This window comes from Caloenas nicobarica, chromosome 27, assembly GCF_036013445.1.
Source record: "Caloenas nicobarica isolate bCalNic1 chromosome 27, bCalNic1.hap1, whole genome shotgun sequence".
In the NCBI taxonomy this organism is placed as follows: domain Eukaryota; kingdom Metazoa; phylum Chordata; class Aves; order Columbiformes; family Columbidae; genus Caloenas; species Caloenas nicobarica.
In genome coordinates, this window is record NC_088271.1 from 4,036,143 (window position 1) to 4,064,014 (window position 27,872).

Consider the following 27,872-nt stretch of genomic DNA (forward strand, 5'->3'; position numbering starts at 1 on the left):
GTTCAATGGGCGCAGAGGCACCGGGGAGCAGCCGTGGCCCGATCCAGCCCTTGGTGACCGGGCATCTTGCAGAGCCGAGCCAGGGCTCAGACCTTGATTCCGTGAGCCGTTGGATTCCTGCAGCGTTCCTATTCCCTATATTACTTCTCTTTTCTTTCCTCTCTCCACATCTCCACCCTTTTCCTCCCTGCAGTCCTTCCCACATGCGTGCAATGCTTCAGTACAGTACGCCTTCCCTGCCGCAGAACTGGGCAGAGGCTACACAGTTCCTTGCCCTGCAGCCCCCACAGCTGCTGCTGTCTCTGCCCTCTACCCACTCTGCTCTCCTTGTCCAAAAAAGCACAACTGCCCTGCGCAAAGGCCATTTGCCTGATACCTGCCCGTTGACGGCTCATCTGGCTCCTCCAGCACACGCTGGTGACACTGGAGGGGGTTAAAAAGAGGCACGCCGGGGAGGTGGCAGAAATGCTGTTAGAGCTCAGGGAAGGGGCTGGCATCTCAGAGAGTGAAGGGAATAACATCTAGGGAAGGGAGGAGAAGGAAGGAGCAATCTGCTGATAGTCAGCATGTCCGAGAAGCTGGGAACATATTGCATTAAACTGACAATAACACCTTGAACAGCAGGGTGGTAGTTTCCATCCGGCCTTGTGTGCTGAGCTTGGCGTCTCGCATTTCTTCCACCCTGCAGCTAGGGAATCTGAGGCAGAGAGTTGTCCACAGGTCACCCACCGAGGCCGTGGCAGAGCAAGGATGGAACAGAAGAGCCTCAGAGCGACAGGAGGGTGCTGAGAAGCGGCAGTGCAGCCGCTTGACTCTCCTTTTGCCCCAGCAAGATCCTCCTTAGGCTTGGGAGGTGGGAAGGCACTAGAGCTCTTCGCTTAATTAGTAGCAACAGCTGAAGCACTTGAGAAACAAAAGCTCCTCTCTCTCTCTCTCTCTCTCTCTCCCTCTCTCTCTGCCCCACTTTTACTTGGGAGCCAGGGGTGGGGAGCAAATTGCTTGGAAGCCAGAAAGCGCCCTGGATCTTGTCACCATGGCTGCACAGACACAGCCTCCTGTTATCTCCAGAGGAACAAAACCCTCCTCCCACCCTCTCGTGTCTCAGCTGGAGCTGATAAAAGAGGAAGAAATAAACAAAACAAATAATAATAATAAAAGTACCCCCAACCTAAACCAGCAAATAAATAGCCAGGGAATAAACCAGCCTTCTGCAAAACATCTTTGTTTCTGCAGTGGTTTTTTGGCTGCTGGAGAGCTGAAGGACTCAAATGAGCGTTTCAGGTTTTAGAGTCCATCTCAGCAACACCAGGATTTACAAAATCACAACTCAGGAACATCCCAGCCCATGCCCTTGAGAATAACAGTCTCTAGCTATGCACACCTAACGGTATAGTTTTGATTTATTTATATGTGTGGATGTGTGTACCATTAACATGACTATATATAATCTTTATGTCTTCTTGTTTGGAACCCCCAGGGATCACATCTGTAAGTTTTCTGCGAGAGCGGGAGTCTTGCCTCTTGTCTGTGTGTTGCACCATGTGAGCAGAGCACGGCAGCAGGACTAAGCAGTGACACAGAACTTGGTGCTACCGCAGTTAAACTGCTTCCAGCATCTGGGTACTTCCACTCTCCACTGCAGCATGGACAGGGGCTTTAGAAAGGAAAAACACAATGAAAAACAAAGTGGGACTTTGTTGTTGTGCTGTTTTCGCACAACTAAAAGGCTAAAAATATGCCAAAAATCATAGCAGTAAAGCAGTGAAAACTAGCAACCATATATTTGTATTTTGAGAGAAATGAGGGCTATTATGGTTGCTCCAGACGGGCTTCCTACATAAACTGGGTAGATAATTTCACTTGGTGCTTCATGCATCAAAGCTCTGACCATCTGGCTGAATGCGAACATACCTTTTAGCAACATGTCGCATTTTGGCTTGATGCCTTCAGGGCCACCTCCCTACAACAGGCACTATTTCAGTGCTTAATTACACTTACTGTTAAAAAAGGACAACTTATTTTTAGCATGTATCTTTCCAATATCGGCTTCTGGCCACTGAACGTCCTGCTGTCTGTGTTTGCATGTAAGAAGCGCTATGTTTAAATCAACCCGTGAACTCCGTAGGCCACGGGTGTCAGAAGATGGCTCCCAGAATGACTCTAAGTTGTCTTGGGTTTAAAAAAATACATTCATACATGACCAAACAAATGAGAATAACTGATAGTTCAAAGTTTAACCTAGTTTTCTCCTTTTGGCACTGGCTGGCACAGTCCCCATCACACTTGTGCTCCAGCCCCTTCCCCAGCTCCGTTCCCTTCTCTCAACTCACTCCAGCACCTCAAGGGTTTTCTTGGCGTGAGGGGCCCAGAACTGACCCCAAGATTTGAGGTTTGGCCTCCCCAGTGCCCAGCACGGGCTCTGCTCTCGCATCCCCTTGGCACGGCACAACTAGCTGATAATTTTGTTTCTGCAGGTAAAGTATTTGACTTCTCTGTCCCCTGCTGACCATGTGTCCCCTTTTCAGTATTAGCAGCGCGTGTGGTTGGAGTGTCTGCCCCTCTGCTATCACTCACACACATGCACCCCTCATCTCCCAGCACCCCCCGACTCCGAGCATCTGTGCCACTCGCTTGGCCTCTTTTCCTTTATGCTGCTCCCCTCCACCGTCGTGTGACTGCTATTGTGCGGTCCCCACCGCACAAAAGCTAGCCTGACCTAATTTAAATCAGTGCTATTGAAGCCGTTCTTGTTTTATCTCCCAGCACAAGGGCTGCGCTCCCCATTTCAGAGGTAGCAGAAATGAATGGCTAATTGGGGGGGGTATTGTGCGAGCTGGCCGTTGTCTCCCAACCCTGATTGTCAGCTCGACAGTGCTCCGAGCTCCCCTCTCTTGTAAGAGCCATGCAGGCTGTTTAGGGAGCGGAGGGAGGAAAAGGGGAGAAGGGGACTCTGCAGGCATCGCAGCGAGGCAGGGAAACAAAGCAGAGCATGGCCGCCTTGAGCGCGCTGGTGAAAAGGCTGCCTGGGGGAGGGCTGGCTTGTTCAGAAAGGGCAGAGGCTGGTGATAATAGTAGAGAATATCCATCCTTCACCTCCAAATAAGCCCCCTGCTTCCTTTTTTCTTGGGTATTTATGTGACAGCACTTCCTAGCGCTCTGGGGACCGTCCTTGGGGCAGGAGGGAGGCAGAGGGGGCTCCGACACAGCAGCAGAGCAGCGGGTTTGTAAGTTTTGGGAGCGGAGGGAGCGGGACAGGTCAGGGGCTGGAGGGGAGACCGAGGCGCTGCCGCTCTCTTTGTCCTGCAGGGCAAAGTTTGAGCAGCCACTGACAATGGACCTTTGTGAGGAAAGCGAGAACATCCCTGAGAGCCACTCCAGCAAGTGGCAACCAGTTCGTCTGGGCCCTCAAAGCCAGAGCTGCCCATGCCAGCAGGATCTAGAGTCCAGGATCATCTCAAGGCCACCCAAGCCCAGTGCTGTCTTAACAAGGGACCACACAACATCTCAATTATGTAGGTTTGGGAGTAAATACCATCTTTTGTCTGATTTCTGCCTCCCACAGGAACCTGCCAAGAGCTTCCTCTCCGGGGCTGCAGCTCTTCTTCCTCCCCTGATCACCAGGCTGGAAGAGGTCTGTGGAAGAAAACAAACCCCAAAGCATTTGAATCTTTTCGTTGATGGTCTTGGGTCACTTACAGATCCACGTCCTCCTGCTCTAGGGAGACAGTTTTGCCCCCAGATCCCTCAGCTGATGCACAATGCAAAGTTTGCTGCCAGAGTCTTCTCCTGCAGGCAAAGAGGGTGCAACAGCAGGACGTTTAACAGCAAGGTGAAGCAAACAAGTCCCGAGGCTCCAGGTTTGTCATGGACTTTTAATGTAATGTTCTCATCCTTATCACAGGTCAGACCAGCATAAAGTACTGGCAAGTCCTGGAGTTAAAGGAGAGGGACAACTCTATACTCCCTATCCTTTTTGGCCCCAAATCAAGAGATTAGCCACAAAAATGAAAAATTAAAAGTAGGTTTTATTAAAAGTAAGTTTTATTAAAAGTAGGTTTTCTTGAAAGTGAGGTTCTTTTCACTTTTGTCTGGGTTTATGATTCATTTCTCCCTTCTAAGCTTTCCTCTGCAGCCAGCAGAGCACAAAACACACTTCAACAAATCAAAACAAACCAGGAAAAATAGTTTTCACATTACCACCTGATTCCAAGGGCTGAGGTTTTACCTAAACAAGAGCGATTTGCATGGGTGTACGCGCTGTTAACACTGCATTACGATAAAAGAAGAGGAACTAGCATGTTCCGGAACCATCTGGGATCACAACAGGGTAAACTGTGATGGGAAACTCACAGCAGTGTGATACTGGCATCATGTCACCCCGCGCTGTCCCATCCTCTCGCACGGCTCCCACTGCCTTGGAGAGACACGGCTGACGAGAACAGAGTCCGGCTCACTGTGCATTGGAGAAGCTTCATTTGCAGGGAGGGAAAACTTCGCCCCAGTGAAGAGAGGCCGCCAAGGGCCTGTCCTGTTGCTCAGAAAACAACGGGTCCTATTCCACCTCCTGCGCTGGATCCTCCTGAGCAGCTCCGCAGGGATGTTGCCACTATTCTACCGACATCTGGTGGCAGCTGGTTTAGGAAAAAAAAAAAAAAAAAAAGATGTTTCTTTCAAAGTGGCCCAAGTGTGGGCACGTCCTGCCCTCCCCTCAGTGGGAATCACAGAGTGACAGACTGTCAGGGGTTGGAAGGGACCTCGAAAGCTCCTCCAGTCCAACCCCCCCGCCGGAGCAGGAACACCCAGCTGAGGTTACACAGGAAGGTGTCCAGGCGGGTTGGAATGTCTGCAGAGAAGGAGACTCCACAACCTCCCTGGGCAGCCTGGGCCAGGCTCTGGCACCCTCACCGGGAACAAGTTTCTTCTCGTATTTAAGTGGCACCTCCTGTGTTCCAGTTTGCACCCATTGCGCCTTGTCCTATCACTGGCTGTCACCCAGAAGAGCCTGGCTCCATCCTCCTGACACTCCCCCTTTCCATATTGATCCCCATGAATGAGTCACCCCTCAGTCTCCTCTTCTCCAGCTCAGAGCCCCAGCCCCTCAGCCTTTCCTCACACGGGAGATGCTCCACTCCCTCCATCACCTTCGCGGCTGCGCTGGACTCTCTCAACAGTTCCCTGTTGGGCCTGTCCCCTCTGAGGGGAGCAGCACCGAAACGCAGCCGAGCACGGCGCGGGGACACCCACCTCAGCCGAGTGGGCCTCTGGAAGCGCTAATTAACTCATTGACGCTAATCACTCGGAAGGGTTTTGGCTGAGGTCGCCGTGCGGTGCGGGGCGCGCCGAGGGACACACTTGTCCCCTCAGGCGACGCGGGGTTCGCGCCGAAGGCGGCAACACCACCCGCCGCTCGGGAAACTTCACCAAGGCGCGTTTCCGTAGTGTAGCAGTTATCACGTTCGCCTCACACGCGAAAGATCCCCGGTTCGATCCCGGGCGGAAACACCACTGTTTTTCTAATGCTCAACTCTTTTTTTCCTTCGTTATGTTTTTTTCCTTCGTTATTTTTTTTCCTTCGGATTTAGTTAGTTTTCCTTCGGTTTTATTTATTTCCCCCTCCGGCTCGAGGCCCCGCCGCTTCTCCACCGGGAGCTTTAGGGGAAATAACGGCACCACGTGACGCGCCACCGGACAGCGCCCGCGTCCCGCCAGGCGACCCAGTGGGGTTCGGGTGAGTAAAAACGCGGCCGGGCGGGGCGTTCCGTGTGTAGAATTGGCTGTGGAATCTGTGAGGAATGGGAAGAAAAAAGAAAAGTGGAGAGAAAAGTGAGCTGCGTTGGCCGGGAATCGAACCCGGGTCAACTGCTTGGAAGGCAGCTATGCTAACCACTATACCACCAACGCCCGCTGATAGACTCCTTCCCAGGCTCCCTCAGCAAACTCAGCGACCTGGAGCCAACCATGCTCCCACAGCGGGGGAGGACAGAGAGTGCAGCGAGGGCCTAGACTAGCACCACAATTGCCTCAAGGCGGCAATAAATGCCGAATTAGGGGCCTGTCTCGAAAGCTGAGTGCGGGAAAAATATTCTATTCGCGATTTTTTTACGCTCTATCAGCCTCGTTCCTCTCTCTACCTCCCCTCGCTAGGAAGAATAGCTCCGTCCACCCGCACGGACCCCCCCCTCCCGCGCAGTGGTTCCTCCCATCTCCTCCCGCCCCGAGTTGGTGCTTTCCCAAGTGCGCGCGCTCCCGCCCTCCCGCCCCGCGCGCTCCCGCCACTTCCGCCGCCGGGTGAAAGGTCGCGCTGTGGCAGGCGGCGGCCGCCCCCCCGTCCCCTCCCCCGTTTCCGGGGCTGCCCCCGTGTCCGGGACATGGAGCCGGAGTGACGGACCCGCCGACCCCCCCCGCCCTCCCGCTGAGGAGCCGCGTCCCCGCCCCCGCCCGCCAGGGGGAGGTCGCCGCGCCCCGGGGTGAGTGAGGAGCGGGGGGGGACCGGCGAGGCGCGGGGTTTCCCCCCCCACCAGGTACGGGCCGCGGAGGTGGGGCCCACCTGGGGGGTGCCCGGGGAAGGGACGTTTGTCCCCTCCGTGGGCCGCATTCCCCGCTCCCCTGGGCAGGGGGTGCCTCAGGCTTGTGCATTCCCCCCCCCCCATTAATTCTGTCCCCCCCCCGCCCAGGGCTCGGCCACCCCTTGTCCTGGGGGGCGCTTGTCCTCCCCCCGTTTGTCCTTCAGGCCTCTCAGGGGGTTGCTGGTGTTTCACACCCCCCCAGCGATGTGGGGGAGGGGGTTGGGGGGTGTTTGCCCCCCCCGCCCCCCCGCAGCCTGTGCTCCCCGCGGTGGGTGAGAAGCTGCTCATTGATCTTTCTCCACAGGCAAAAGCCGCCTTGGGCAGTGGGGGGGACACAGGAGCTCCGGCCCCTGGAGTCCCCCCTCTGCGGCCCATCCTCCCCCCACAGCCGGGGCAGGAGCTTCTCTTGGGGTTTCCAGCTCCAGTTGGGGTTTCCAGCTCCTGTCAAGGCTTCCAGCCCCTCTCTGTGCTGCAGAGATGGACACGGCTGCTGCAGCTTTTGCTAGAGCTCGACCCTCTCTAGAGAAGCCCCCAAAGGTTTATTCCACCCTCAGTTGCTTTTATTTTTGGAGAGGAGTTCCCAAAACTCCCAGCCACGGCAGGGACATGTTTTAAGGGCTTCTCGAGGTGACCATGTTACTTTGGGTCTTCCCAAACACACCAGGCCCCACAGGGTCTCGCTGACAAATGATTATCGCTATTTGCACCAGGTTTCTGATCTCTTGTCTCTGTTCTGTTCAGTTTCTTTGGGTTCAGCATCAGAGGATGTTCTTGTTCCTTGTCTCTGTGAAATGTGTGGGCTGTGGTGGGTGGGATGAGGGTGAGATGCTCCTCTGAATCACTAAAATCACAGAATAATGGGGACTGGAAGGGGCCTCGGGCGATCTCTTGTGCAGCCCCTGGCTCAGAGCTGTGAGATGAGAGCAGGTTACTCAGCATTCCCAAGCATCCTCCTGCTGCCCTTCATCCCTGTGCCCAAAATTGCCCTTAAATTACCAGATGCTGCTACTTCATCCCTCTCTGTTCTCCTGCAGTTTAGGAACTTTGCTGCTGGGGCCTCTTTGCGACGCTTTGTCTCTCCTGTTCCTCCGCGAGTGCGGTTTTGGTGGAGAAATGGCTGTTTGGGCAGCCCGGCGCAAAAGATAGCGGCTGGTCCGGGGTGTGTCTGTGATTCAGAGCTCTGGCCAAGAGGAGACAAAGATCTTTGTACTTCATTGTACTTGAGAGGACGATAGTGACTGTAGCGCCTTATGCTTGTGGAAAATGGGTTTGTGGGGGGGGGCCGGGGCTCCCGCACGGCATCAGGCCGAGGCAGAGGCAAGCTGCAGTCTGGCTTGAAGACAAATGTGGGTTTTTTATGTCCCGGGTGGGACTGTGGCGCTGTTGGCAGTGGGGCTGCTGACCCTCGGTCTGGCTCCTTATGGTGTCCTTTGTTTGACTCTTGCTTGGAAGTTTATGGTCCAGAGCTCCCATTTCTTGATTCTTAGTGCCTCATACTTCAGAGAATTTAAAGATTTTGGGAGGGAAATGAAAGGAAGAGTCAGTACTGAGGATTCTCAAGCTTTAAGAATAAATCTTTAGGAAAGAAAGAGGCCACAGAGTTTGGAGAGTCCCATTGTTCAGGTGAAGAAGTCTCTTGGATTTATCTGGGTTGTTAATATCCAGCATGTGTTGGCAGAATGGTTCGGATTGTGATATGCAAACCAAGGATTTTGTTTGTGGAAATGTGACCTACGGAGGATGCTTTTACACAGCCTGATTCCTATGAGAGGGGAAACTGCAGCTGTATGAAATGTGCTTTTTTCCTTTTCCTTCCCAGTTTCCTGTCCTGCCCAGCTCGCTGAGTAGTTAATGCAGAAGATAAAGAGGGTTCGTCTGGAAAACGAGACTGCAGGAGGTTGGAGAAGGTACGTGTCCTGGTTACTCGTGTGGGACAGAGCAATGGTCAGCTCTTGGAGGGAAGGAGGTTTCTGAAGAATCCCAGGTACACAATTCTGCCCCGGAAGCTCCACGTCAGGATCTGGGGGTCAGGAAGCGGCTCAGGAAGATAATTTGTTTCACTCGTTTCCAATTCCAAGCTTCACACTTGGTTTTTTTTTCTTGTGCTGATGTCCCACCTGTGCTGGCTTGTTGTCTTCAGACTAAGGTGTCTGCCCATGCAGTAGTAACATAGTAGTAATGTAACTACCTCCTGCGGAGAAGGACTTGGGAGTGCTGGAGAATGAATGGTTGGGTTTGCAGCCAAGAAATCAAATTGTATCTTGGACTGCATCCCCAGCAGTGTGGGCAGCAGGTTTGGGGGGGATTCTGCCCCTCTGCTCTAATGAGACCCCCCTGCAGTGGTGGTCCAGCTCTGGGCTCAGCACGGGACAGACATGGACCTGCTGGACCATCGTGTTGCCAAATACTTGCTGCGTTTTGTCCCAGAAATGGCTGTAGGGAGGGATTAAGCAATTCAGCTTTCATTTTACTCTGTATGGAGTCGGAACCCAGGTTTTGTGCGACCCCACAACGCTCCAGCGATGACAGTGGTGTTTCCCAACGCTCATGTAACTCTGTGCAGCAGCTACTTTGCTTATCCCGCTACTCCCCTCTGCTCTAGTGTCAAAATCACCACGATGAGAGCAGCACCAAACTAAAGTTGTACCTTTTAGTTCTCTAGTGAATCGTAAAATCATGGCAATATCGTCTGGAAGGGACTCCAGCCTCCAGTCCCATTTGAGATGTTTACTGGTATGATATTTGTGGACTGTTTCAAGCCCTTAAAGGTGCAACTTTCCCTTGTGAGGAGTCGAGCTGGCTGAGCAAAGATGTTTTCTCCACCTGGGTGAGAGTAACAAGAGGGTTGGGTGTCTTGAGCCAAAGCGAGATGATTTTAATTGAGTGACTTGACCTGCAGTGCGATTGGTTTGAGAGAATTGTTCCCAGTTTATGAGTTTTTGTGGTCTTCCCGTCATGCATTTCTGACAGGCAACACTTCTGCCTGCAAATGTGATTTGATTTGCTGTAATGGAGGCCCTGGATATAGACAGCAGAGGCCACAGGTGCTCTCACAGTCTTACAACATCCCGTCACGTTCTCTTTTGTGGTTTCACTTGAGCTTCCTGCCTGGCTTTGATTGGAAAATACTCATTTTCAAGCTGTGAATTTACTGCTGGGCAGTAGGTACCAGGAGTACCTAGATTTGTTTCACAAACTGCTTCTTTATTATTTGCACATTTGGTACAATTTGGGGACTGAGCAATTTGAAGATATGGTTGTATTTCCAGCCCTCGTACCTGTAGTTTAAGGAAGTCCAGATTTGCTCATCTCCTGCTCTAATTGTGGAGGATATTGAACTAGGTGAGAACTTCCTTTTAGACAGTTTGTTAGAAGGTGCAAAAATCCTCAAGGAAGTCTTGGGGCTCTCCTGAAAAATACTCCTGGTAGAAAATGGGCAGAGGCGAGTGTTTTCTTGTGGTGATATAAATAACCATCTTTCTCCTTTCCCCTGGTTCCCTCCACCGGGAGAGAACTCATGGCGCATCTTCCTGAGGCTGAAGTCTTCCAGATTTGGTTGGTGTGTAATTCTTGTTTAATCCTTCATCTCAGGAGCTGCCCTCCTGTCAGAATGCAGGTCACTGTTCAAGAAACATCTCATTTGAAAATGTAAATGTTGGGGCTGCTGAGGACAAGGCCTTTTTTGGTGTCATCCTCAGTCACTGTTTTGCCATCCTGATGCTGTGTCGAAGGAAGCGATTCTGTTTCCGTGGAGCAAACTTCTCCAGCCGGATTTTTTTTCTGTAAACCGAAGTTGTTCTCAAATTCTTTGTAACATGTAACAAAAAAACAACTAAAATGTCTTCATGGAGGGAAACCCAGCTTTTCCAACAGGGTGACAAAAACTGGTTTCCCTAGTCCCGGTCTCATTCCTGCTTTGCAGCAGATGACATCACTGACCTTGGGCAAGTCTGTCAGTCCACTTCTCCTCACATTAACATCTGCTGGAGTTGCGTGTGGAGGCGTTTTTTGTAGACGCTCATTCAGTAGCTGCCAGCTTGGAAATGTCTGAGGAACGCGTGCCACATTTTGCAGGATACAAGCAGGGTCTGTTCCTGCTGTCTTCTTTCTGTTAGCAAAGGCAATTGTGCTGTTTTCTTCCCGTTTTGCCATCTCTCCTACTTCATTCCTGGCTGCAACAGCTCTTCAGGTAAGTGAGGTGCTGTGCTTGGGCTCTAACCTCTCTTTTCTGGACGTCAGGAAGGGAACTTCACTTTTGTGGTCTTCCAGGGCAGAAGTTTATGTGCCTTTGTGATAGGTCCCAGCTTTGATGACTTATCCATCCAAATTCCTGGGCTGGTTTTCCTTTGAGTCAAAATGATTGTTTCCTGCACCAGAATCTGCTGCTTGTACTTCTTTTAACAGCTTGTTTCTAGAACTAGTCTTGGGAGAGTGAGTTTTCTGAGGTTAATATCTCCATTTACAGGACTTGATATGGGAGATGGACTTTTCCTTTCGATACATTGATGTATATTTAAATTGTAATCTTTGAGTGCAGAGAATCCTCGGACCTGTAGTTTAAGGAGTGCTTGTTCTCCTAAGCTTGTTGCATGCTTAGAGCTTTCTCTAAGCAACAAAATAATGTGCCTGCTTGATTTGAAGGCTTAATTCTCTCCCTCAACTCCTCCCTCAGTTTTTTGTCCAGTTCTGAAGGGGAAGAGAGGATGACTGCAGTGGACGCGCTATCAGACAGCTCTGAAGTGGTCGAGATGGAGGATGTGCCTTCCCAATTCCAGGTGCAAAAGCATTCTTGGGATGGGCTGCGTGACATTATTCACAGCAGCAGGAAGTATTCGGGCATGATAGTGAACAAAGCTCCCCACGATTTCCAGTTTGTCCGGAAAACAGAAGAGTCCAGCCCGCACTCTCATCGTCTTTATTACCTGGGTAAGCCAGCGTGCCAGGCGCCGGGTGTGAGTGCGTTACGGGAGAGCTTCCAATCTAAACAGGCGGGGAAAAGGATGGGAGTGATCTCCGTTTCTGAGATGGGGGAACCGAGATTAAGTAACGTGGCGCAAGGTTTGCACGCTCAGCCTATAGCGAAGCCTGGAACTGAGGAGAAACCTCGATTTAAGCCCGGATGGGGGGAAGTGCCGCCTGGCCAGACTTACCTTGTGATGGAGGTACAAATGCCACGTCCTGTGGCAGCCCAGGCGATGAGGCAAGAAAAAGGATGTTCCTCAAATTCAGGACTTAGGAGAAATGGGATTTACTTGATTGATCAACCAGACTGACTTTCCAAGGAATTTGCTGTCAGTAATTACTCACTATATGTTGCAAGTTGTAGGTATTAATTGCGACGTGGTGGTGTCTCCCTGCTTTAAGTACCGTGTAGGTAAAACGCTTTCAGGAGTAGGGGGGGCAGAAAAAAAGATGAGGTGGGAATTAACTATTAATGGTATTCACGGGGAAATAGGACCAAGAGACAGCAGAACGCTGTGTTGTGCAGGTCCCTCATTATAGCCGGAGCCACAATGTAATTAGTGACAGAGTGGTTGGATTTTAGTAACTGGATAATTTTGTGGTCCGTAACATGGGAAGCTTTATAGACTATAAAGAGTTTGTTGTGCTTTGGGACACGAGCTGATTGTTACTGGCCCAGTAAAGAAATTGCCTGATGTGCAATTCCATACAGCGATGGCTTTCCTGAAGTAACCCTGCTTTTGTTCTCCTTTTTTTGGGTCTGTGAGCGTAGGTCACTGTAGGACATCGGATGCTGGATTTGAGGGACTGATTTGTTTTGTCATTAAGCAGCTCCTGTGTGTCAGTGACTTGATTTCTTACAGTTCCTGAAACATTCTTAGACACGAGTGCTGCTGTAAAGAGCAGTATCCAGAGTGAGCGTATTTTTCTTGTTGAGTCTGAACAGTGAGACTTCATTTAAAGCTGAATGTATTTCAAGGCCAAGTTGACTTTGATACAGTTCTTTATCTAGATGACTAAGGGTCTAATTGGATAATTTAATTAAAAAAAGAAAAAGTGTTCTTCTATTGTATGAAAAGGCAACCAGACCAGGTACCGGCTGGTTGGTTTTCTGCAGGGGTGTGACCGCTGTAGGAGCCAGAAGCAGGAATGAAGACACGCGAGTGTCTTTCCAGTGTTCTCTTCCTTAAGGAAATGCATAGAGCAGGTTGATCCATCATTTCAGATGAGAATCTGCCAGGTAACACCAGGGAACCTCTTCTCAGACATTCCTAATAAAGGGTAAACGCTGCTGCTTTTTCTTGCCGTAATGAGCATCTTTTGAGTTGCATCCCACGTGCTGTTAAATGCTCAGAACCCACTTCAACAGTTCATAAGTGTTTAACATCAGCGTGCTATTCCTGTCCCAATGTTAAATAACATTTTCAAGTTTTTGTGTGAACACTGCTAGCGACTGTGTGCCAAGGAGTAGGATGAAGAATTCTGAAGAACTTTGCTGTAGAAGTTGAATAATTTTCTTCACTTGTGAGCAGGGTTTAAAAGACATGGAGATGAGGTTCTTAGGGACATGGTTCAATGCCAGGGTTGGGTTTAATGGTTGGGCTCGATGATCTTGAGGGGCTTTTCCAACCAAAATTATTCTGTGATTTTTCTTGTAAGTGCTGATTGATTGTAGTCAGCCCGAGGTCACTGTAGAAAGTACTAATGTAATAAGGAGAAAGGAAGTCCAGGTCACAGTTGCATGGGTGCCAAATGTGTGTATATATAGTAATTTGTTCCTATCTGCAGTTTTTTCTAATTTGGACATCTGAAATCATTCTTGGGCTGTCCCCATAGAATTTTATGTTGTATCATGGCAGATGCTGCTTATATTAAACACCACATGCTCAGCACTTTGGTGTTTCTGTATCTCTGAGGATTATATGCTCACATATTGCTTTGCTTCCTGAGCACTTATTAATATTTCAGTTTTAAGTACTGCTGGGTTAATCAGCTCAGAACTCTTTCTGTTCTGCCCAGAACATGCACAGAGTAGACGATGTCAGGGAACATTTCCCTGTGCAAAATTCTGATCTAGGGAGTCTCTACGGCGTATGTAGAGGGCGAGTTGATGGTCTTTGATTGTTGTTAGAACTGCCAAAATCGTGTGTCAGGATATATTATTTTTCATTATTGTTTCAGAAATTGGATAAAGGCCAATTTGATTATTTGATAACCACAGTCAAAAGCTTATTGAAGATGACAAGGTCTTTTGACTGTGTCGTGTACTGTTTCCTATTGGAAGGGGCTCTCTAGAGCTTCCAGGCTTTTTCTTCCCCTCTTGCAGGACGGTGTATTTGCATGAATGAGGTCCCTGGAGCAAATTTCTGGCTGAGAAATGCGGAGAGTAATGTTGAGTCACCCATTCAGGGAGTGGCTTTTTTAGAATGAATCTGGGGCGTGGGCTGAGCAGTCCACAGAGAGGAAACTTGGATGTAACTAATTCTGAAGAGATTGCTTAGTGTTAAACCTGGCTTAGGGAAATTTCTGAATTAATATCTAAACTTAAATAATTTAGACATTATTCTGAGATCGAACTGAGAGCTGCTTGGACTGAGAGCTGGTAAAAGCCTCTGAACACTCCCAACCCCTCTGTTATCAAGGACTTTTTTTTTTTCCTTTTTCCAGTTTGCTCTTGGTCCTCTTTGTCCCAGCAAAGTAATCTTAAGTAGGATGATGCTTTTGTCCTCCTCATAGGAATGCCATATGGCAGCCGAGAGAATTCCCTTCTTTACTCAGAGATTCCCAAAAAGGTACGGAAGGAGGCCTTGCTACTCTTGTCATGGAAGCAGATGCTGGATCACTTTCAGGTAAACCGAAGCGTGAAGAGCCGGGGTTAACGGCGCTTGGGACGGTTTGGGTGATGTTGTGGGGCTGATGTGGTGGGTGCTGCTTTGCTGAACTGTAGAGCGTGTAAGACGCGGAGAACGGTGTCGGTAGGAGTGTATCGAGAATTGCTGTGCTTCACAACACAAAATAGTTACTTGTGTGTGTGATGGAGCTCATAGTGAGCGTGAAACAGCAGTGGATGTGATGAGCAAAGGGCTGACCGAGCAAGGAGGACTTGCTAAACCATCACAGAATCTCCCTCAGACTATAAACCATCAGGACAGGGCTCCTTTATTCTAAGTATCACGCTCAGTGGAACACGCATCTGTCATCTTTCCTGCTTTTAAGGAAGATGGGAAAGTTGAATTTAAACTGCTGCTTCTGCTGCAGGTTCTGTTGTGAGTGAACCAGAAAGGGGCTGAATTTTTCCTTTCCCTGATTTCAGTATCTCGATATCCTGTGTCACTAACAGCATTGATGAAGAAGAGAGTGGAGGGTGTTGCTCTTTCTTCCCTACTAGAAAGGTTCCTGCCGGAAAAGAATTTAGCTGTCTTGACCCCATTTGGATCACTAGTCACCTTCAGGGTAATTCAAGATCCCCGGAAGAGCTTTTGTTTGCAGTGTCTGACATGGAAACTGTTTGTGAAGGCTGTAGATAATGTCATTAAGCTAATTGGTTACATCTGATTTGCATAAACAGAGCAAGCACAACTGTCCTTGGTTCATGCTGAAGTGCTGACTGCAGAAATGATCAATTCACAATTCATCCCTCTTACGTAGAGGGGACTTTGGGGTGTATGATTGGTTTAGTCCTCCTGGGCAACACCTGTAGCCTGTGATTACGGACCGATGTGATGAGACTGCTGGTGGTTTTTGTCTGCTAGATCGTGTTTTGGGCATGCACATACTATCTGGTGCCGGTCTTGGAGCATTCCTGTTCTGTGAAAGTTTCTCTCCTTGCAAGTTCTTTCAGATTTTCCTTTCCTTCAATACTAGGCAACCCCTCATCACGGGATGTATTCTAGAGAAGAGGAACTCTTGAGGGAACGCAAGCGCCTTGGTGTTTTTGGTATAACATCTTATGATTTCCACAGTGAGAGCGGCCTATTCCTCTTCCAGGCCAGCAACAGCCTCTTTCATTGTCGAGACGGGGGCAAGAATGGTTTCATGGTGAGTCTGCTAAGGATTTTATGAATATCACCTGAAACGGACTTAATGTTTTTGGTTGGAAATGACTGCGCATCTGCATCTGTTTGGTTCTGGTCATTTTGCTTGTGTCTGGTCAGGGCTATGGTTACAGCTCATTTCACGTGCCTTTATTGTGAATACGAAGCTGGAAGCTGATTTGGTTCAGAGCTGTTTGTGTCTGTTGCTGTAGGTGTCTCCGATGAAGCCTCTGGAGATCAAGACTCAGTGCACGGGGCCACGAATGGATCCCAAGATCTGCCCTGCCGACCCTGCCTTCTTTTCATTCATTAATAACAATGATCTGTGGGTAGCAAATATTGAGACGGGAGAGGAGAAGCGGATGACATACTGCCATAAAGGTACCTGCTGCAAAAGGAAATTCCTCCTGACAGATTCAGGCTGGAATGGCTCTGGCTTGTTTCTCACAATCACATTCTTCTTTTGGATCAGCTTTTTTCAAGGAGATGTCAATGCAGTCTCATTTTTGTTCCTCTCCAGGCTTATCCAATGTTCTCGATGACCCTAAGTCTGCTGGTGTAGCCACTTTTGTCATTCAGGAGGAGTTTGATCGGTTCACGGGCTATTGGTGGTGTCCCACAGCTTCCACAGAAGGTCAGTGTTCTGCTTATCAAATTCTGATGCTGTAAGCGCTGCCGGCCCCTGCTATGAATGATATTTTGAGCAAGGTTTTCCTTTGGCCTGGGTTTGATCTGTGTCTGGGGAGGCCACCTGATGGAACAGAACACAGAAGGGATGTAATTGTGCTCTGAGGAGTATTTGCAGCTGGTCGCTCGGCGCTGCGGCTGCACAGGAGGCGCAGACTCTGCCGCAGTGCTCCAGGCGAGCCAGAAACAGCTGGAAAACACTCCAGCAAACATGCTCGCTATCTGTTCCCAGGTTCAGAGGATTTAAAAACGCTGCGGATCTTGTATGAGGAAGTGGATGAGTCAGAGGTGGAGATAATTCATGTTCCTTCACCTGCCTTGGAGGAGAGAAAAACAGACTCCTATCGGTACCCCAGGACGGGTAAGTGAAATACCGTGGGGCTGCTAATGCAGCTCTTGACTCCTGCTGGCAGAGGCAGTGGAATTTGTGCTGTAAACTTTGCATGATTAATCTAGGTACTTACTAGGATGGTAGAAGCTGCTTGTAAATGTCGAGGCCTAATTGAGTCTCTGAGCCCAAAATCTGCTGCAAGAAAGGAACGAGATTTAAAGTTCAGCTTAAAGGAAAGGATTGCTGAGAAGGTGAAATATATTGGTTGGCATATTGTGGAATGCATTTTTTGAATCCCTTCTTTCTTCCTCCTGAGAACATGCACAGCCAACTAGGCAAGGCAAAAGCAAACTTTTCCCATACCCAGAATGACTCCTGTGATTCCAGTGATGTTTGCTCACATACATAATTTGATATTTGTACATTCATGCGCAGCCATTTTAGCAGGACCAGGGGCGGTGCCTCTCTAGAAGCTGTATTGTGTATAGCCGTGGGGTGTTCAGATTGGTCATCTTGGTTTTCTTTCACTCCTTCTCTGCAGGCAGCAAAAACCCCAAGATTACATTAAAACTGGCAGAATTTAAAACGGACAGTAAGGGTAAGGTAAGTGATAACAGGGTTGACTCCTTCTGAAGCTCCCTAGAATGAAGACAAGGTCACTAAGAAATCTGAGCCAGTTTTACCCTTTGTTTTCATTCCTCTTGTAACACCTGGTTCTGTAACGTGTTTATTCAAGAAGCAGAAAAACTTTAAAATGCTGACAAGTCTTATTCTGGTGGAGAGGCAGCTGGGAGAGGGGAGGGAAGCGAGATGTCGGGTTCACCTGGTATATACCACGTCAGGAGGGTTGAAGCCCCATCTAATCCTGAGCTTCAGTCCCTGGCTGTCTCCTTTTCTGAGGCTGAATGCCAAAATCCTTTTGCTTTGAAGCTTGTTTTTCCCTTCTCCTCCTGCCATCACTTCTCCTGGCCTGACCCTTGCTGATGCCAACAGTTCAACTTCCTTGTTCTCCCATTCCCCTGAGCTGCTGTGGGAGGAGGTGAGGAGGTCTGGGAGTGGTTTGATTGGATCTCGGACCTTCCTTTTGCTGCAGATCGTGTGTGCTCAGGACAAGGAGCTGGTGCAACCATTTGCTGCGTTGTTTCCGACTGTGGAGTACATTGCCCGTGCTGGGTGGACCCGAGATGGCAAATAGTATGTATGGTTTTCTTCCAGACTAACGCTCTCAAAGGCTTCCCTGGCTGAACTATTGCAGGCCCTCAACGTGCTTTGTATTGTCATCATGACCCCAGTTTTAAAGCCAGAAATGGCACATGAATATTTTGGTTTCTTCAGTGTTACAACATCCTAAAAGTAGGAATTAATCAAATGTAGACTGGAGTGACAAGCTGTGGGATTTAAGTTACAACCACAAAGCTAAATGACATTGATATATTAAGCAGGCAGTCCTAGGGAATTATTTTGAGCTGAAGATGTTTAATGCAAGTACAATATGCTTCCTGCTGAAAATGAGAATGTCCCGTAAGCAGTTTTATCGTTGTTCATTGATCCGGTTTGTGATCAATGCCGAATGTATCATAGGGAAGCGGGCACGTTGCAGGGTTCCAAGTCCTTTGTGTGTGTGTACGGGGGGAAAGATTGCTCTGTGACCGTGAGCTCCCAGAGCTCGCTATCGCTCCAAATGCGACACACAGTTGGGTGCTGGCCAGCCTTACCCCAAGAGTTACAGAATTCACACCATTCTGATCGGTTTGAAATTTTAAAGCTCTTAATTTTTTCCCCCTCAAAAGCTTGCTTGTTAACTAGTTTCTGTCCAGATCAAGTTAAAGTGATTTAACTCCCTTTGAAGATGGCATCCTGTAACTCATCATTAATTTTCTGCTCTTGAAACTAAATTCGTACAGCTTTACAGAAGGTGATCCCTCCGGTGATCCTTATGTTCTGCACCGGAGCGTATCTAAATGTGCTGAACACATCAGTTCGTGAAATCCAGAGTCACGGAGATGTTAGGGCAGAACTGGCTCTTTTGAAAGTCTGTCTCAATGATGGAACTTCCCTTGATGCGCTTCCCGGCCTTGGGCAGCCGCACTGCAGCGCTGGTTTGCCGTCTGTCGTGCAGCACAGCACTGCTTCGAGTTCCTCGGGAGGAACAGGCTGAGACCGAAGCGATTCCATCGCTTGGTAGTTGTCTTCAGTCTGTGCCTTTCCCTGCTAGTGCAGCGTGTGATGAGGAAGCTACAAATGGATCACTTTAGTTCATCAGGAGCTTGCGAGAAAAACAAATAGTGCTTTTTGATGGAGGGGCTGTCGAAGGAAGAGTTCCGTTCTGGAGACGGGGTTCTGTTGACAGTGGTCCCTTGGAATAGACACCGGCAGATCTGTCAGACACTGTGTCTGAGCGATACTCCTGTGAAATACCAGAGTTGTCTGGCAATCCGCGCTTGTTGGCAAAGCTTCCAGGAGATGAGAAAGCGGCAGTGAGGAGGAAAGCTTTGCATTCAGATGCTTCTAAATAATTTCTGTTGGTAGGGGGAAACGGTTGCATGTTCTGAGTGTCAGAAAGGGGCATTTATTTTGTGGTGCTGACATTCACCTCCAACCCCTATCCCCAGCGCCTGGGCTATGTTCCTAGACAGACCTCAGCAGCGGCTGCAGCTCATCCTTCTGCCTCCAGCGCTCTTTATTCCAGTCCCAGAAAACGAGGAGCAGCGAGCCGAATTTGCCAAAACCGTGCCAGAAAACGTCCAGCCATTTGTGATCTACGAAGAAACCACTGACGTGTGGATAAATGTAAGAGGCTTGGGGCTGGGAGGAGAACACAGGCTGCCCCTTCCTCCCCATAGCTGACCATTTTCTTGTCGGCTGTGTGTCCACTATAGTCCATGCCTCAGCAAACTGCTTTGCTGCTCAGTAGTGCCAGATTCGGTGTTAATTCAGGGGGTTTGAGGATCCTGCCATCCCCTTGCAGTTGGAGCGGTTCATTTAATTAATTCTTGCTGACATTCTGTGTGAACACAGGCGTTTTGGACATGACACTTTTGGATGTAACATTGTCGTCCTGGTGGGGTTATTTTATTACAAAGATTAAACGGCTTCTTGGGGCATGAACAACCCTAATCCCTGGAATTTGTACTTAGGTGGGTAAGGGACAGGAAACAAACTTCAGTCTCTAAAATTAAGCATCGTGGTACTGAAGTGACAAAGGGACCTGGAGCTGGCACTGCGGCCTCCTCATCTGAGATGCTTCTCTGCCCTCTATTTTCCTTTGAAAACACAGTAGTTTAGCACCGACGCCCTTGGCTATGTCTTTGCCGGGTCAAAACAAATCACTCGTGGGTCTTTTGCCTTGTGTGACAGGTTCACGATATCTTCTATCCTTTCATCCAACCGGACGGAGAGGAGGAAGAGCTCTGCTTTATCCGAGCCAACGAGTGCAAAACAGGTTTCTGTCACCTGTACAGAGTCACGGCGGTTCTCAAGCAAGGCAGCTACGACTGGGTGCAGCCGTACGTCCACAGCGAGGGTAAGAGCTGCGCTTTGTCGGCGTTGCAGCTTTGGAAGCTCCCTCTCTGATTTGCTTCCCGTGTCTTTTGGAGAACACAGGGATTTATTTTCGTGTTTTTCATCTAGATGATTTCAAGTGTCCTATCAAAGAGGAGATTGCCCTGACTGGTGGGGAATGGGAGGTGTTGGCAAGGCATGGATCGAAGGTAGTGGTTATTTTTATTCTTTTTCCTGTGTTACAGCTCTGCATTGTCTGCCCACCGTCCTGGCCTAGGCCCTCTGTTAGGCCTGGGACCAGCTAGAACTGCTTAAGCTTCATTTTGTTTCTCTTTTTATTGCTGCTTCTGCTTTCCCCAGAAGTGCTGTAGTCGGTGCACATTGAACTGATTGCCTTTTCAATCAGACTTCAGATTGCTCCTTAGGTAAATCCCACAAGTGAGTCAGGCCATAAAAAAGGACACAAGGCTGAGGTTCAGAAGCAACAAAGAACGATTTTGTGGAGCAGCTTGGGATTGCTGCTTTTGCAGAAGCATTTTAACCCCGATGAGTACCGGTGAATTGGAAATACGTCCTAGTGCACAGAGTGAACTCTTGGTCTCCAGCTGATCCCTCAGTAGAGCCTTTAGGAAGAAGGCAGCTGGGGAGTATAAAACAATTTAGAATATGGAGAAACTAGATCTGTTGTTGGTTGCAGAATAGCCAGAAATGAATTTTTATTAATCTTGTAGAAATCTAGTGCCATTTTTTCTTGAGGAATTAACTCCAAGTCTGATCTTTAACGCTTCCAGCTGATTTCTGTCAAAATAAAGACCTTGTCTGTTCATTTCCAATTAATCTGATTTTCACTTCTCGCTTTTTAAAAGCCCTACAGCTCCGTGCATTTGATTTCTGCTGCTTTTTCTCAATCTGCAATTAACCTGCTGCCCTTCCCCATGTGGATTCTCACTGTACATGCTGTTGATTTTGGCCGCAGCTCTTCCCTGCATGTGTTACAGCTAAAATTGTGTTAGCAGCAATTATTTTGATGCATTTGTTGCTCCACAGGGCTCTGCCCGGTTTTCCTGGCCAATTGAGTTGGATATTTTTTTCCCTTTGCTGTCCACAGCAGTCTTCAGACCGTGGGTTAGTCAGAAATAGCATTTGGGCTCCAGCATTTGGAAACTGTAAGGTGGAAAACAGTTTGGTGACTGTTGCTGGATCGATGCAGTATTTAAAAGCTGTTGTCTCTATTCTTGGCTGGCCGGGTGGTTTTTAGAAACAGCTTTGTCTGGACATTAAAAACATACTTAATGTGGCTTGAAGTTTGGTACTGTTAGAGCTATTAGACTGATCCTTCCACAGATGGGGATTCATTATCATGGTTGCTGGAAAAAATATACCTATACCCTTATAATCCAGACATACTACAGGATGATACTGTATTTAAGCACAGAATGTTCCTTGTTTCACCTGTGGGGGACAGGGCCCACCTTAGTAAGCAAATGCTTTGAGTCTCTCAGAAAAGCTGAGAAATTGCTCTTTATTACTTGGTTGGACTCTGTGCGGTTCTCCGTAAGCGCTGCATGTGTTTTCTCTCGCCTTTGGAATCAACAGGCGTTGCGTGCGGTCCCCGGTGCCACCAGCAGCCTGTCATGGTTTATTTGTGCTTCACGCTGACTCTGCCTGGGGCCAGGCTGGTTGAACTGGCAGAGGAGCAGCAGTTGTCGCCCTTCTGTCACCGAGCCCTCTCTTCTCCACACAGATCTGGGTCAACGAGGCCACGAAGCTGGTGTATTTTCAAGGCACGAGGGACACCCCGTTGGAGCACCATCTCTACGTTGTCAGCTATGAGTCTCCTGGAGAAATCGTGCGACTCACCACGCCGGGCTTCTCCCACAGCTGTTCGATGAGCCAGGTTTGTTGTTTCTTAGATGAAAACCACTCTCATCTCCTGACTGACAGGGATCCTGACTGGGAACGGTGATGAATCATGACCAGTTATGAGTCCTGAGGGCTTCTGTGTCGTGGTTGAGATGTGGGAGCTCTTGTCTGAGAACTGTGCAGAAGAAATTAGATGTGGGAAACGAAAGACCTGGTTCCCCCGAACTCTTCTCTCTCCCGTCTGCAGAACTTTGACATGTTCATCAGCCACTACAGCAGCGTGAGCACTCCGCCTTGCGTGCACGTCTACAAGCTCAGCGGCTCCGATGACGACCCGCTCCACAAGCAGCCCAAGTTTTGGGCCAGCATGATGGAGGCGGCCAGTAAGTCCCATAGAACGTATTGGTGATGGGTTGTGTCTGTGATGCTCTTCCTACCAGTGGTAGCCAAAGTGATGGAGAGGGAAGTGACCCGAGTAACTTCACTCTGAGGGAAAAGGAATTGTTTTACCTTGCAGGGGTACCTTAGTGGGTAACTCATCCAGGAAATGGTTCATGGGCTTTTAAGATGTTATTGTTTCATGCTTTGAGGGAATGCAGTGCTCCAGGGTGCAGGGTTTATATGGCTGTGGGTTTTGCTGTTTAGCAAGCGATAGGGTGAGAGGAAACGGCCTCAGGTTGCGCCAGGGGAGGTTGAGGTTGGATCTGGGGAACAATTTCTTCCCCAAAGGGCTGTGGGGCATTGGAACAGGCTGCCCAGGGCAGTGGTGGAGTCACCATCCCTGGAGGGGTTGGACAGATGGAGATGAGGTTCTCAGGGACATGGGGCAGTGCCAGGGGTGAGGGAACGGTTGGACTCCATGATCTTGAGGGTCCTTTCCAACCAAAATGATTCTGTGATTCTGTATTCACGACTTGTTTGAAGAGGGAGGGGGCAAGTATCTGAGACGCAGTGGCTAATTCATTCTAAGACTGTAGGCTTTAAAGATAAAGCTCACAGCAGCACCTGAACCTCTCCTGCAAATATTTTTTCCATTTTACCAATTCCTGTTTTTCACCTTCCACATCTTGCTGCTGCGGCAGGGCATGCTTTGTCTGAGAACACCCACTGCTTGTGTTTTCTTGGGTGGTCCCTTCGCTCTTTATATGGCCTATTTCCCTATGCAGGCAGAATGAGGCTGCTTGTTTCCCAGTGAGAGACGTTGTGAAGGCTTGGAACAGTTTGATGTGGAAAGAGCCCTGACTGGGGTCAAGTTTGAGTAGAATGAGCTTGTTCATCAGGGTAGGAAGCAGAGCCTGCTGCCGTCAGTGCATCGCTCGTGTCTGAACTTCCTCTGCAGGTTGTCCCCCAGATTACATCCCACCCGAGATCTTTCACTTCCGCACTCAGGCAGATGTGGAGCTTTATGGAATGGTCTACAAACCTCATGATGTCCAGCCTGGGAAGAAGCATCCCACGGTGCTCTTTGTGTATGGAGGCCCTCAGGTAATCATCCAGATTGTTGGCTGTGGAATTGCTGTCCAGGGCAGAGCTCTGCGTAGCTCAGTCGTGCATCAAGACTTAAGCTTTGGTCAGCACTGAGCACTGGATCTTGGTTCTGACCTCTGCTTCAAACCTCAGGTCATTTCTCCAGCACTCAGGCTGATTTGCGTGGCTCCGATTGCTCAGTTAGCAGCTGCCATCCGCCTTGGGGTCCTGCGCAGTGGGACAGACAGAGGAAAGTACTGGAAAGCGGCTGCTCAGCTTTGAAACTTTCCTGCCCTCCTTTGCAGGTGCAGCTAGTGAATAACTCCTTCAAAGGAATCAAGTACTTGCGGCTGAACACGCTGGCGTCCTTAGGCTACGCTGTGGTGGTGATCGATGGAAGGGGCTCGTGCCAGCGAGGACTCAAATTTGAAGGGGCCCTGAAAAACCAAATGGTAACGTACTTTTTGTTGATGAATCTCTGCTCGTTTGCTCTAAGGCTGCATGTTTCCTGTGCGAGCATTGTTCTGTCCCAAGTTTCTGGATTTAGAAAGCCACTAACTTGAGCTTCCTTGTTGCCTTTTAGGGTCAGGTGGAGATCGAGGACCAGGTGGAAGGTTTACATTATGTAGCAGAAAAATACGGGTTCATTGACTTGAGTCGGGTGGCCATACATGGCTGGTCGTACGGGGGTTTTCTCTCCCTCATGGGTCTCATCTGTAAACCCAATGTCTTCAAGGTGAGTCCAGGTGTGGGGTTGTCGTCTTGGGGCCCTTTCCTTTCTCAGCGTCTGGAACTCTTGGTGTATGGAGTTGGCTTTTTCTGCCTGATGTTTCTGGTGGATGGGTAAAAATGTCCCTCGGACCTGCCTGTAGCTCCTGGCTACGTTCTGCTTACAGGTCATACCTGTCTGAGGCTCAACGGGGTCATTCCCCAGTGTTTCCTAGTGGAGGAATTAGCCTAGCATCCAATAAGATAACTGATGAGCTGTTCCTCATCCCCTTCCCAAGTCCTCAGTGCAGTTTCTGAATCATTCCAGAAAGGAGAAGAAGCCTTTAGTGCTGGTGTGCAGGAATTTGCCCCATTGTGATTATAAGAGAAATAGCACAAAGAGAAATCTGGATTTTACGTGGGTTTGTTCTGGTCTGAGTGCCAGAATAGTCCAAAGACTATTTTTTTTTTCTGCCTCTTGAGGAAGACAAGGAACCTTAAGCTCGTTAGCACGTGATAATTGAGGCTGTCTCCTGCCACCTGTTTGTTTGACAGATTGCTATAGCAGGTGCTCCTGTCACAGTTTGGATGGCATATGACACCGGCTATACTGAGCGGTACATGGATATCCCAGAAAACAACCAGCAAGGTTACGAGGCTGGCTCTGTGGCATTACACGTAGAAAAGCTTCCCAATGAGTGAGTACTGCGGGGTTGAGTGATCCGCGTCAAAACCTGCTCCCGAGTCCTGGTGGTGCCACCAGCTGCACCTCTGCTGAGTCCCAAAAGAAGGGGTGGATTGTGATCCCATTTCAGTTGAACTCGTGTGGCCGGTCACTGCCTTTTGCAGCAAACTGGGGCTTTGGAACCACTCTGCTGTGAGGAGAGTTGGGGTGTTCAGCTGCAGAAGAGAAGCTCCGGGGAGACCTTAGTGTGGCCTTTCTTTACTTAAAAGGGGTCCATAAGAAGGATGGGGACAGACTTTTGAGCAGGGCCTGTTACAATAGGACAAGGGGTGATGGTTTTAAACTAAAAGAGGGGAGATTCGGGATGGATATCATGAAATTGTTGGCCCTGAGGGTGGTGAGAGCCTGTCCCAGGTTGGCCAGAGAGGTGGTGGATGAACCATCCCTGGAGACATCCCAGGCCAGGCTGGACGGAGCTCTGAGCAACCTGAGCTGGTGCAGATGTCCCTGCTCATGGCGGGGGTGGCACTGCGGGAGCTCTGAACATCCTTCCAACCCAAACCATTCTGTGATTGTACCCCCAGCCCCTTTGCTGGGGCAGGGCTGAGGACCACGACTGGTTTACGCTGTTCTGACTGCCCATCCGGTGCTCAGTCTCAGCTTGCTGTCCAGCAGCTCTTTTCATGCTATTTCTCATCCCATCTCCAGGCCAAATCGTCTGCTGATCCTCCATGGCTTTTTGGATGAAAATGTGCACTTTTTTCACACCAACTTCCTGGTATCACAGCTAATCCGGGCTGGAAAACCTTACCAGCTACAGGTAGGAGGGACAAGAGTGAAGTGGGAAGGTCCCTTAAATCTGGAAAGAGAAAAAGTTTTCTGCTGTGTGTCTGGAGGCGGGAGAAGGTGGAGGCAGATGCTCCCACATCTTGTTGCAGTGCAGATGACAGCAAATGCTTAGTTTGACTCGGAGAGGTGGCCGGGAGGTGGCACTGTGGGTGTTTCGTTGCTGGTAGATGTGGCCTGTATCTAAAAGCATTTGCACAGGGCTCCTGCCCTCAGGCCTGGAACTTTCCTTCTTGACTGAGCTGTTGCCGTCTCACTTGGCTGGTGGCAGCAGAGGTGGCTGAGGAGCCTGGAGAAGAGAAGCTGAGAGGGATCTGATCAATGGGATCAATATCTCAGGGGTGGGTGTCAGAGGACGGACCAGACTCTGTTCAGTGGTGCCCAACGCCAGGGTGAGGGGCAGCGGGCACAGACTGAAACACAGGAGGGTCCATCTGAACAGGAGGAGAAACTTCTTTGCTGGGAGGTGCCAGAGCCTGGACCAGGCTGCCCAGAGCGGGTGTGGAGTCTCCTTCTCTGAGACATTCAAACCCGCCTGGCCCGACCTGTGTGATCTGCTCTGGTGACCCTGCGTGAGCAGCGCTGGGCTGGGGGATCTACAGAGGTCCTGCAACCCCAACCAGGCTGGGATGCTGTAGAAAGGGCTGATGTGAGGGGAGGCTTGTCAGCGCTGAACGAGCTGCTCCTGACTAACCGCCCTGTCTCTGCTTCCGCACAGATCTACCCCAACGAGAGACACAGTATTCGGTGCCCTGAGTCCGGAGAGCACTACGAAATCACGCTGCTGCACTTTCTACAAGAATACCTCTGAGAGCACAAGCCTCTGCAAACTGGACACTGACAGCTCGCCTTCCCCAGCCCGTGCCCGCCGCTACCACCCCCTCGCCAGCCATCCCACCCCAGCACAACGGGCTGAGAGCCCCGACCGGGCCGGGTGTCCCCCCGAGCGAGGGGGGAGGCTGGAGGGCACCTTCCCTTTGGACAGTGCCACCTTCTTTCACTTCCCAAGCTGGAGTTTTGCTCCTGCTCGGCTGCTCGTCCTGTTCTCTCCTCTGGCCTGGCTGTTAATGCTTTTTTTTTTTTTTTTTTTTTTTTTTTTTTTTTGCTGCTACTCCCTCTCTCCTGGGAATCCATGGACCGTGGTCTCTCTCCCAAGGTTTGTGTCCATCTCTCTCTCCCTCCATCCTTTTCCCCTCCCTCTGCGGTTCCCATACTCTCACCTGTGAGAACTCAGTGCCTGTGTTGGAAACGGAAGAGCCGAATCAGCAAGCTGCCTTAAGCCAGGACTGGGAGGGAAGACAGAACTACCTGTCGTTAAGCCCCAGGGGAGCCAATCGCTGCTGCTGCTGCTGTGTCCTGGCCCTGCTGCGACAACGCGGAGCCCTGGGCTGTGAAGGGAGCTCTACAGAAGCATGCAACACTAGTACCTTTCTATTTTTTTTTTTTTTCAGTTTTAATTTTGCAGAGCAGATGGAGGAAGCGGCTGGGGTCGGTTACGGCGTCCTCAGAGACCTTTCTCTCATGGCCGCTCACGAGCAGAGTTGTGCCAACAGGTAGCGCGGCAGCTGGAGCAGCTGGCTGCAACCCGAGATCACCTCTCTGGAGATCAACAGCAGCTTTTTGGGTTTTTTGCAACGCAAGATGGATGATATTTATGCAAATCCTCCCTCCCTCCGGTCTCTGCCCACCTTTCTCCTCCCTGAGCTTTCCGATGTGCACTGAAATTGGCTTTGCTTCAGTTCTCTGCGGGTCAGTGACTGTTCCCCTTGCCCGTCTACTCAGCAAATGCTCTCTTCTGGTTTTTTATTTACCTGGTCAACAGGAACTGCAGTTCTGGTGAGGGGGATATTGAGCAATTGCACCTCAGGGGAGCACATACCCCCCTCAAGCCAAGGGTTCTGCCAGGGGCAAAAAGGAAAAAAAATCCAAACCCAAATGAACCACGTTGACTTGCCCTGGAGTATTTTAAGTGCGTATTATGAAAAGAAAATATTTTTATGGATTCTTATTCTTTTATAATTATGAGTGTAAGATGTAGCGACTCATTAAAATATTGGAAAGAGACATTTGTGCTTGTTTTTGGAGTGCAGGAGGGGGCTCGGGAGGAAGCAGCAGCTGGCTGCCCATCGCCAAAGCCGTGTCTGTGCTGAAAGCAAAGCGCTCTGTTCGGTTTCTGTGCCGAGCGCTGGAGAGAATATTAAATCCCTGATCTTCCTCGGGGG

The 27,872-nt window shown here is 49.7% G+C and overlaps 1 protein-coding gene and 2 non-coding genes across 3 annotated transcripts; 2 read left to right on the forward strand and 1 right to left on the reverse strand.

The window, feature by feature from the left end:
* Nucleotides 1-5,429: 5,429 nt before the first annotated feature.
* Nucleotides 5,430-5,502, forward strand: TRNAV-CAC (transfer RNA valine (anticodon CAC)). Its single transcript has one exon. It is a non-coding gene; the product is annotated as a tRNA-Val (tRNA).
* A 327-nt stretch (nt 5,503-5,829) lies between these two features.
* On the reverse strand, nt 5,830-5,901 carry TRNAG-UCC (transfer RNA glycine (anticodon UCC)). Its single transcript has one exon. It is a non-coding gene; the product is annotated as a tRNA-Gly (tRNA).
* A 392-nt stretch (nt 5,902-6,293) lies between these two features.
* DPP9 (dipeptidyl peptidase 9) lies at nt 6,294-27,707 on the forward strand. The gene is made up of 21 exons (XM_065652240.1): nt 6,294-6,467; nt 8,386-8,473; nt 11,239-11,492; nt 14,265-14,377; nt 15,393-15,566; nt 15,775-15,943; nt 16,083-16,196; nt 16,482-16,610; nt 17,122-17,183; nt 17,674-17,774; nt 19,193-19,370; nt 19,938-20,103; nt 20,211-20,290; nt 21,826-21,978; nt 22,192-22,327; nt 23,284-23,429; nt 23,717-23,863; nt 23,995-24,147; nt 24,675-24,817; nt 25,513-25,624; nt 26,369-27,707. The coding sequence occupies exons 2-21, from the start codon at nt 8,418-8,420 to the stop codon at nt 26,459-26,461; spliced, it is 2,679 nt and encodes an 892-aa protein (XP_065508312.1). The 5' UTR covers nt 6,294-6,467; nt 8,386-8,417; the 3' UTR covers nt 26,462-27,707.
* The last annotated feature ends 165 nt before the right edge of the window (nt 27,708-27,872 follow it).

Bases quoted from the DNA above. Each gene is read 5' to 3' on its own strand.
- DPP9 (XM_065652240.1), top strand. From the start codon at position 8,418: ATGCAGAAGATAAAGAGGGTTCGTCTGGAAAACGAGACTGCAGGAGGT. The intron at 11,493-14,264 runs GTAAGCCAGCGT...TCCTCCTCATAG, and splicing joins TCATCGTCTTTATTACCTGG to GAATGCCATATGGCAGCCGA. The intron at 23,864-23,994 runs GTAACGTACTTT...GTTGCCTTTTAG, and splicing joins GGGCCCTGAAAAACCAAATG to GGTCAGGTGGAGATCGAGGA.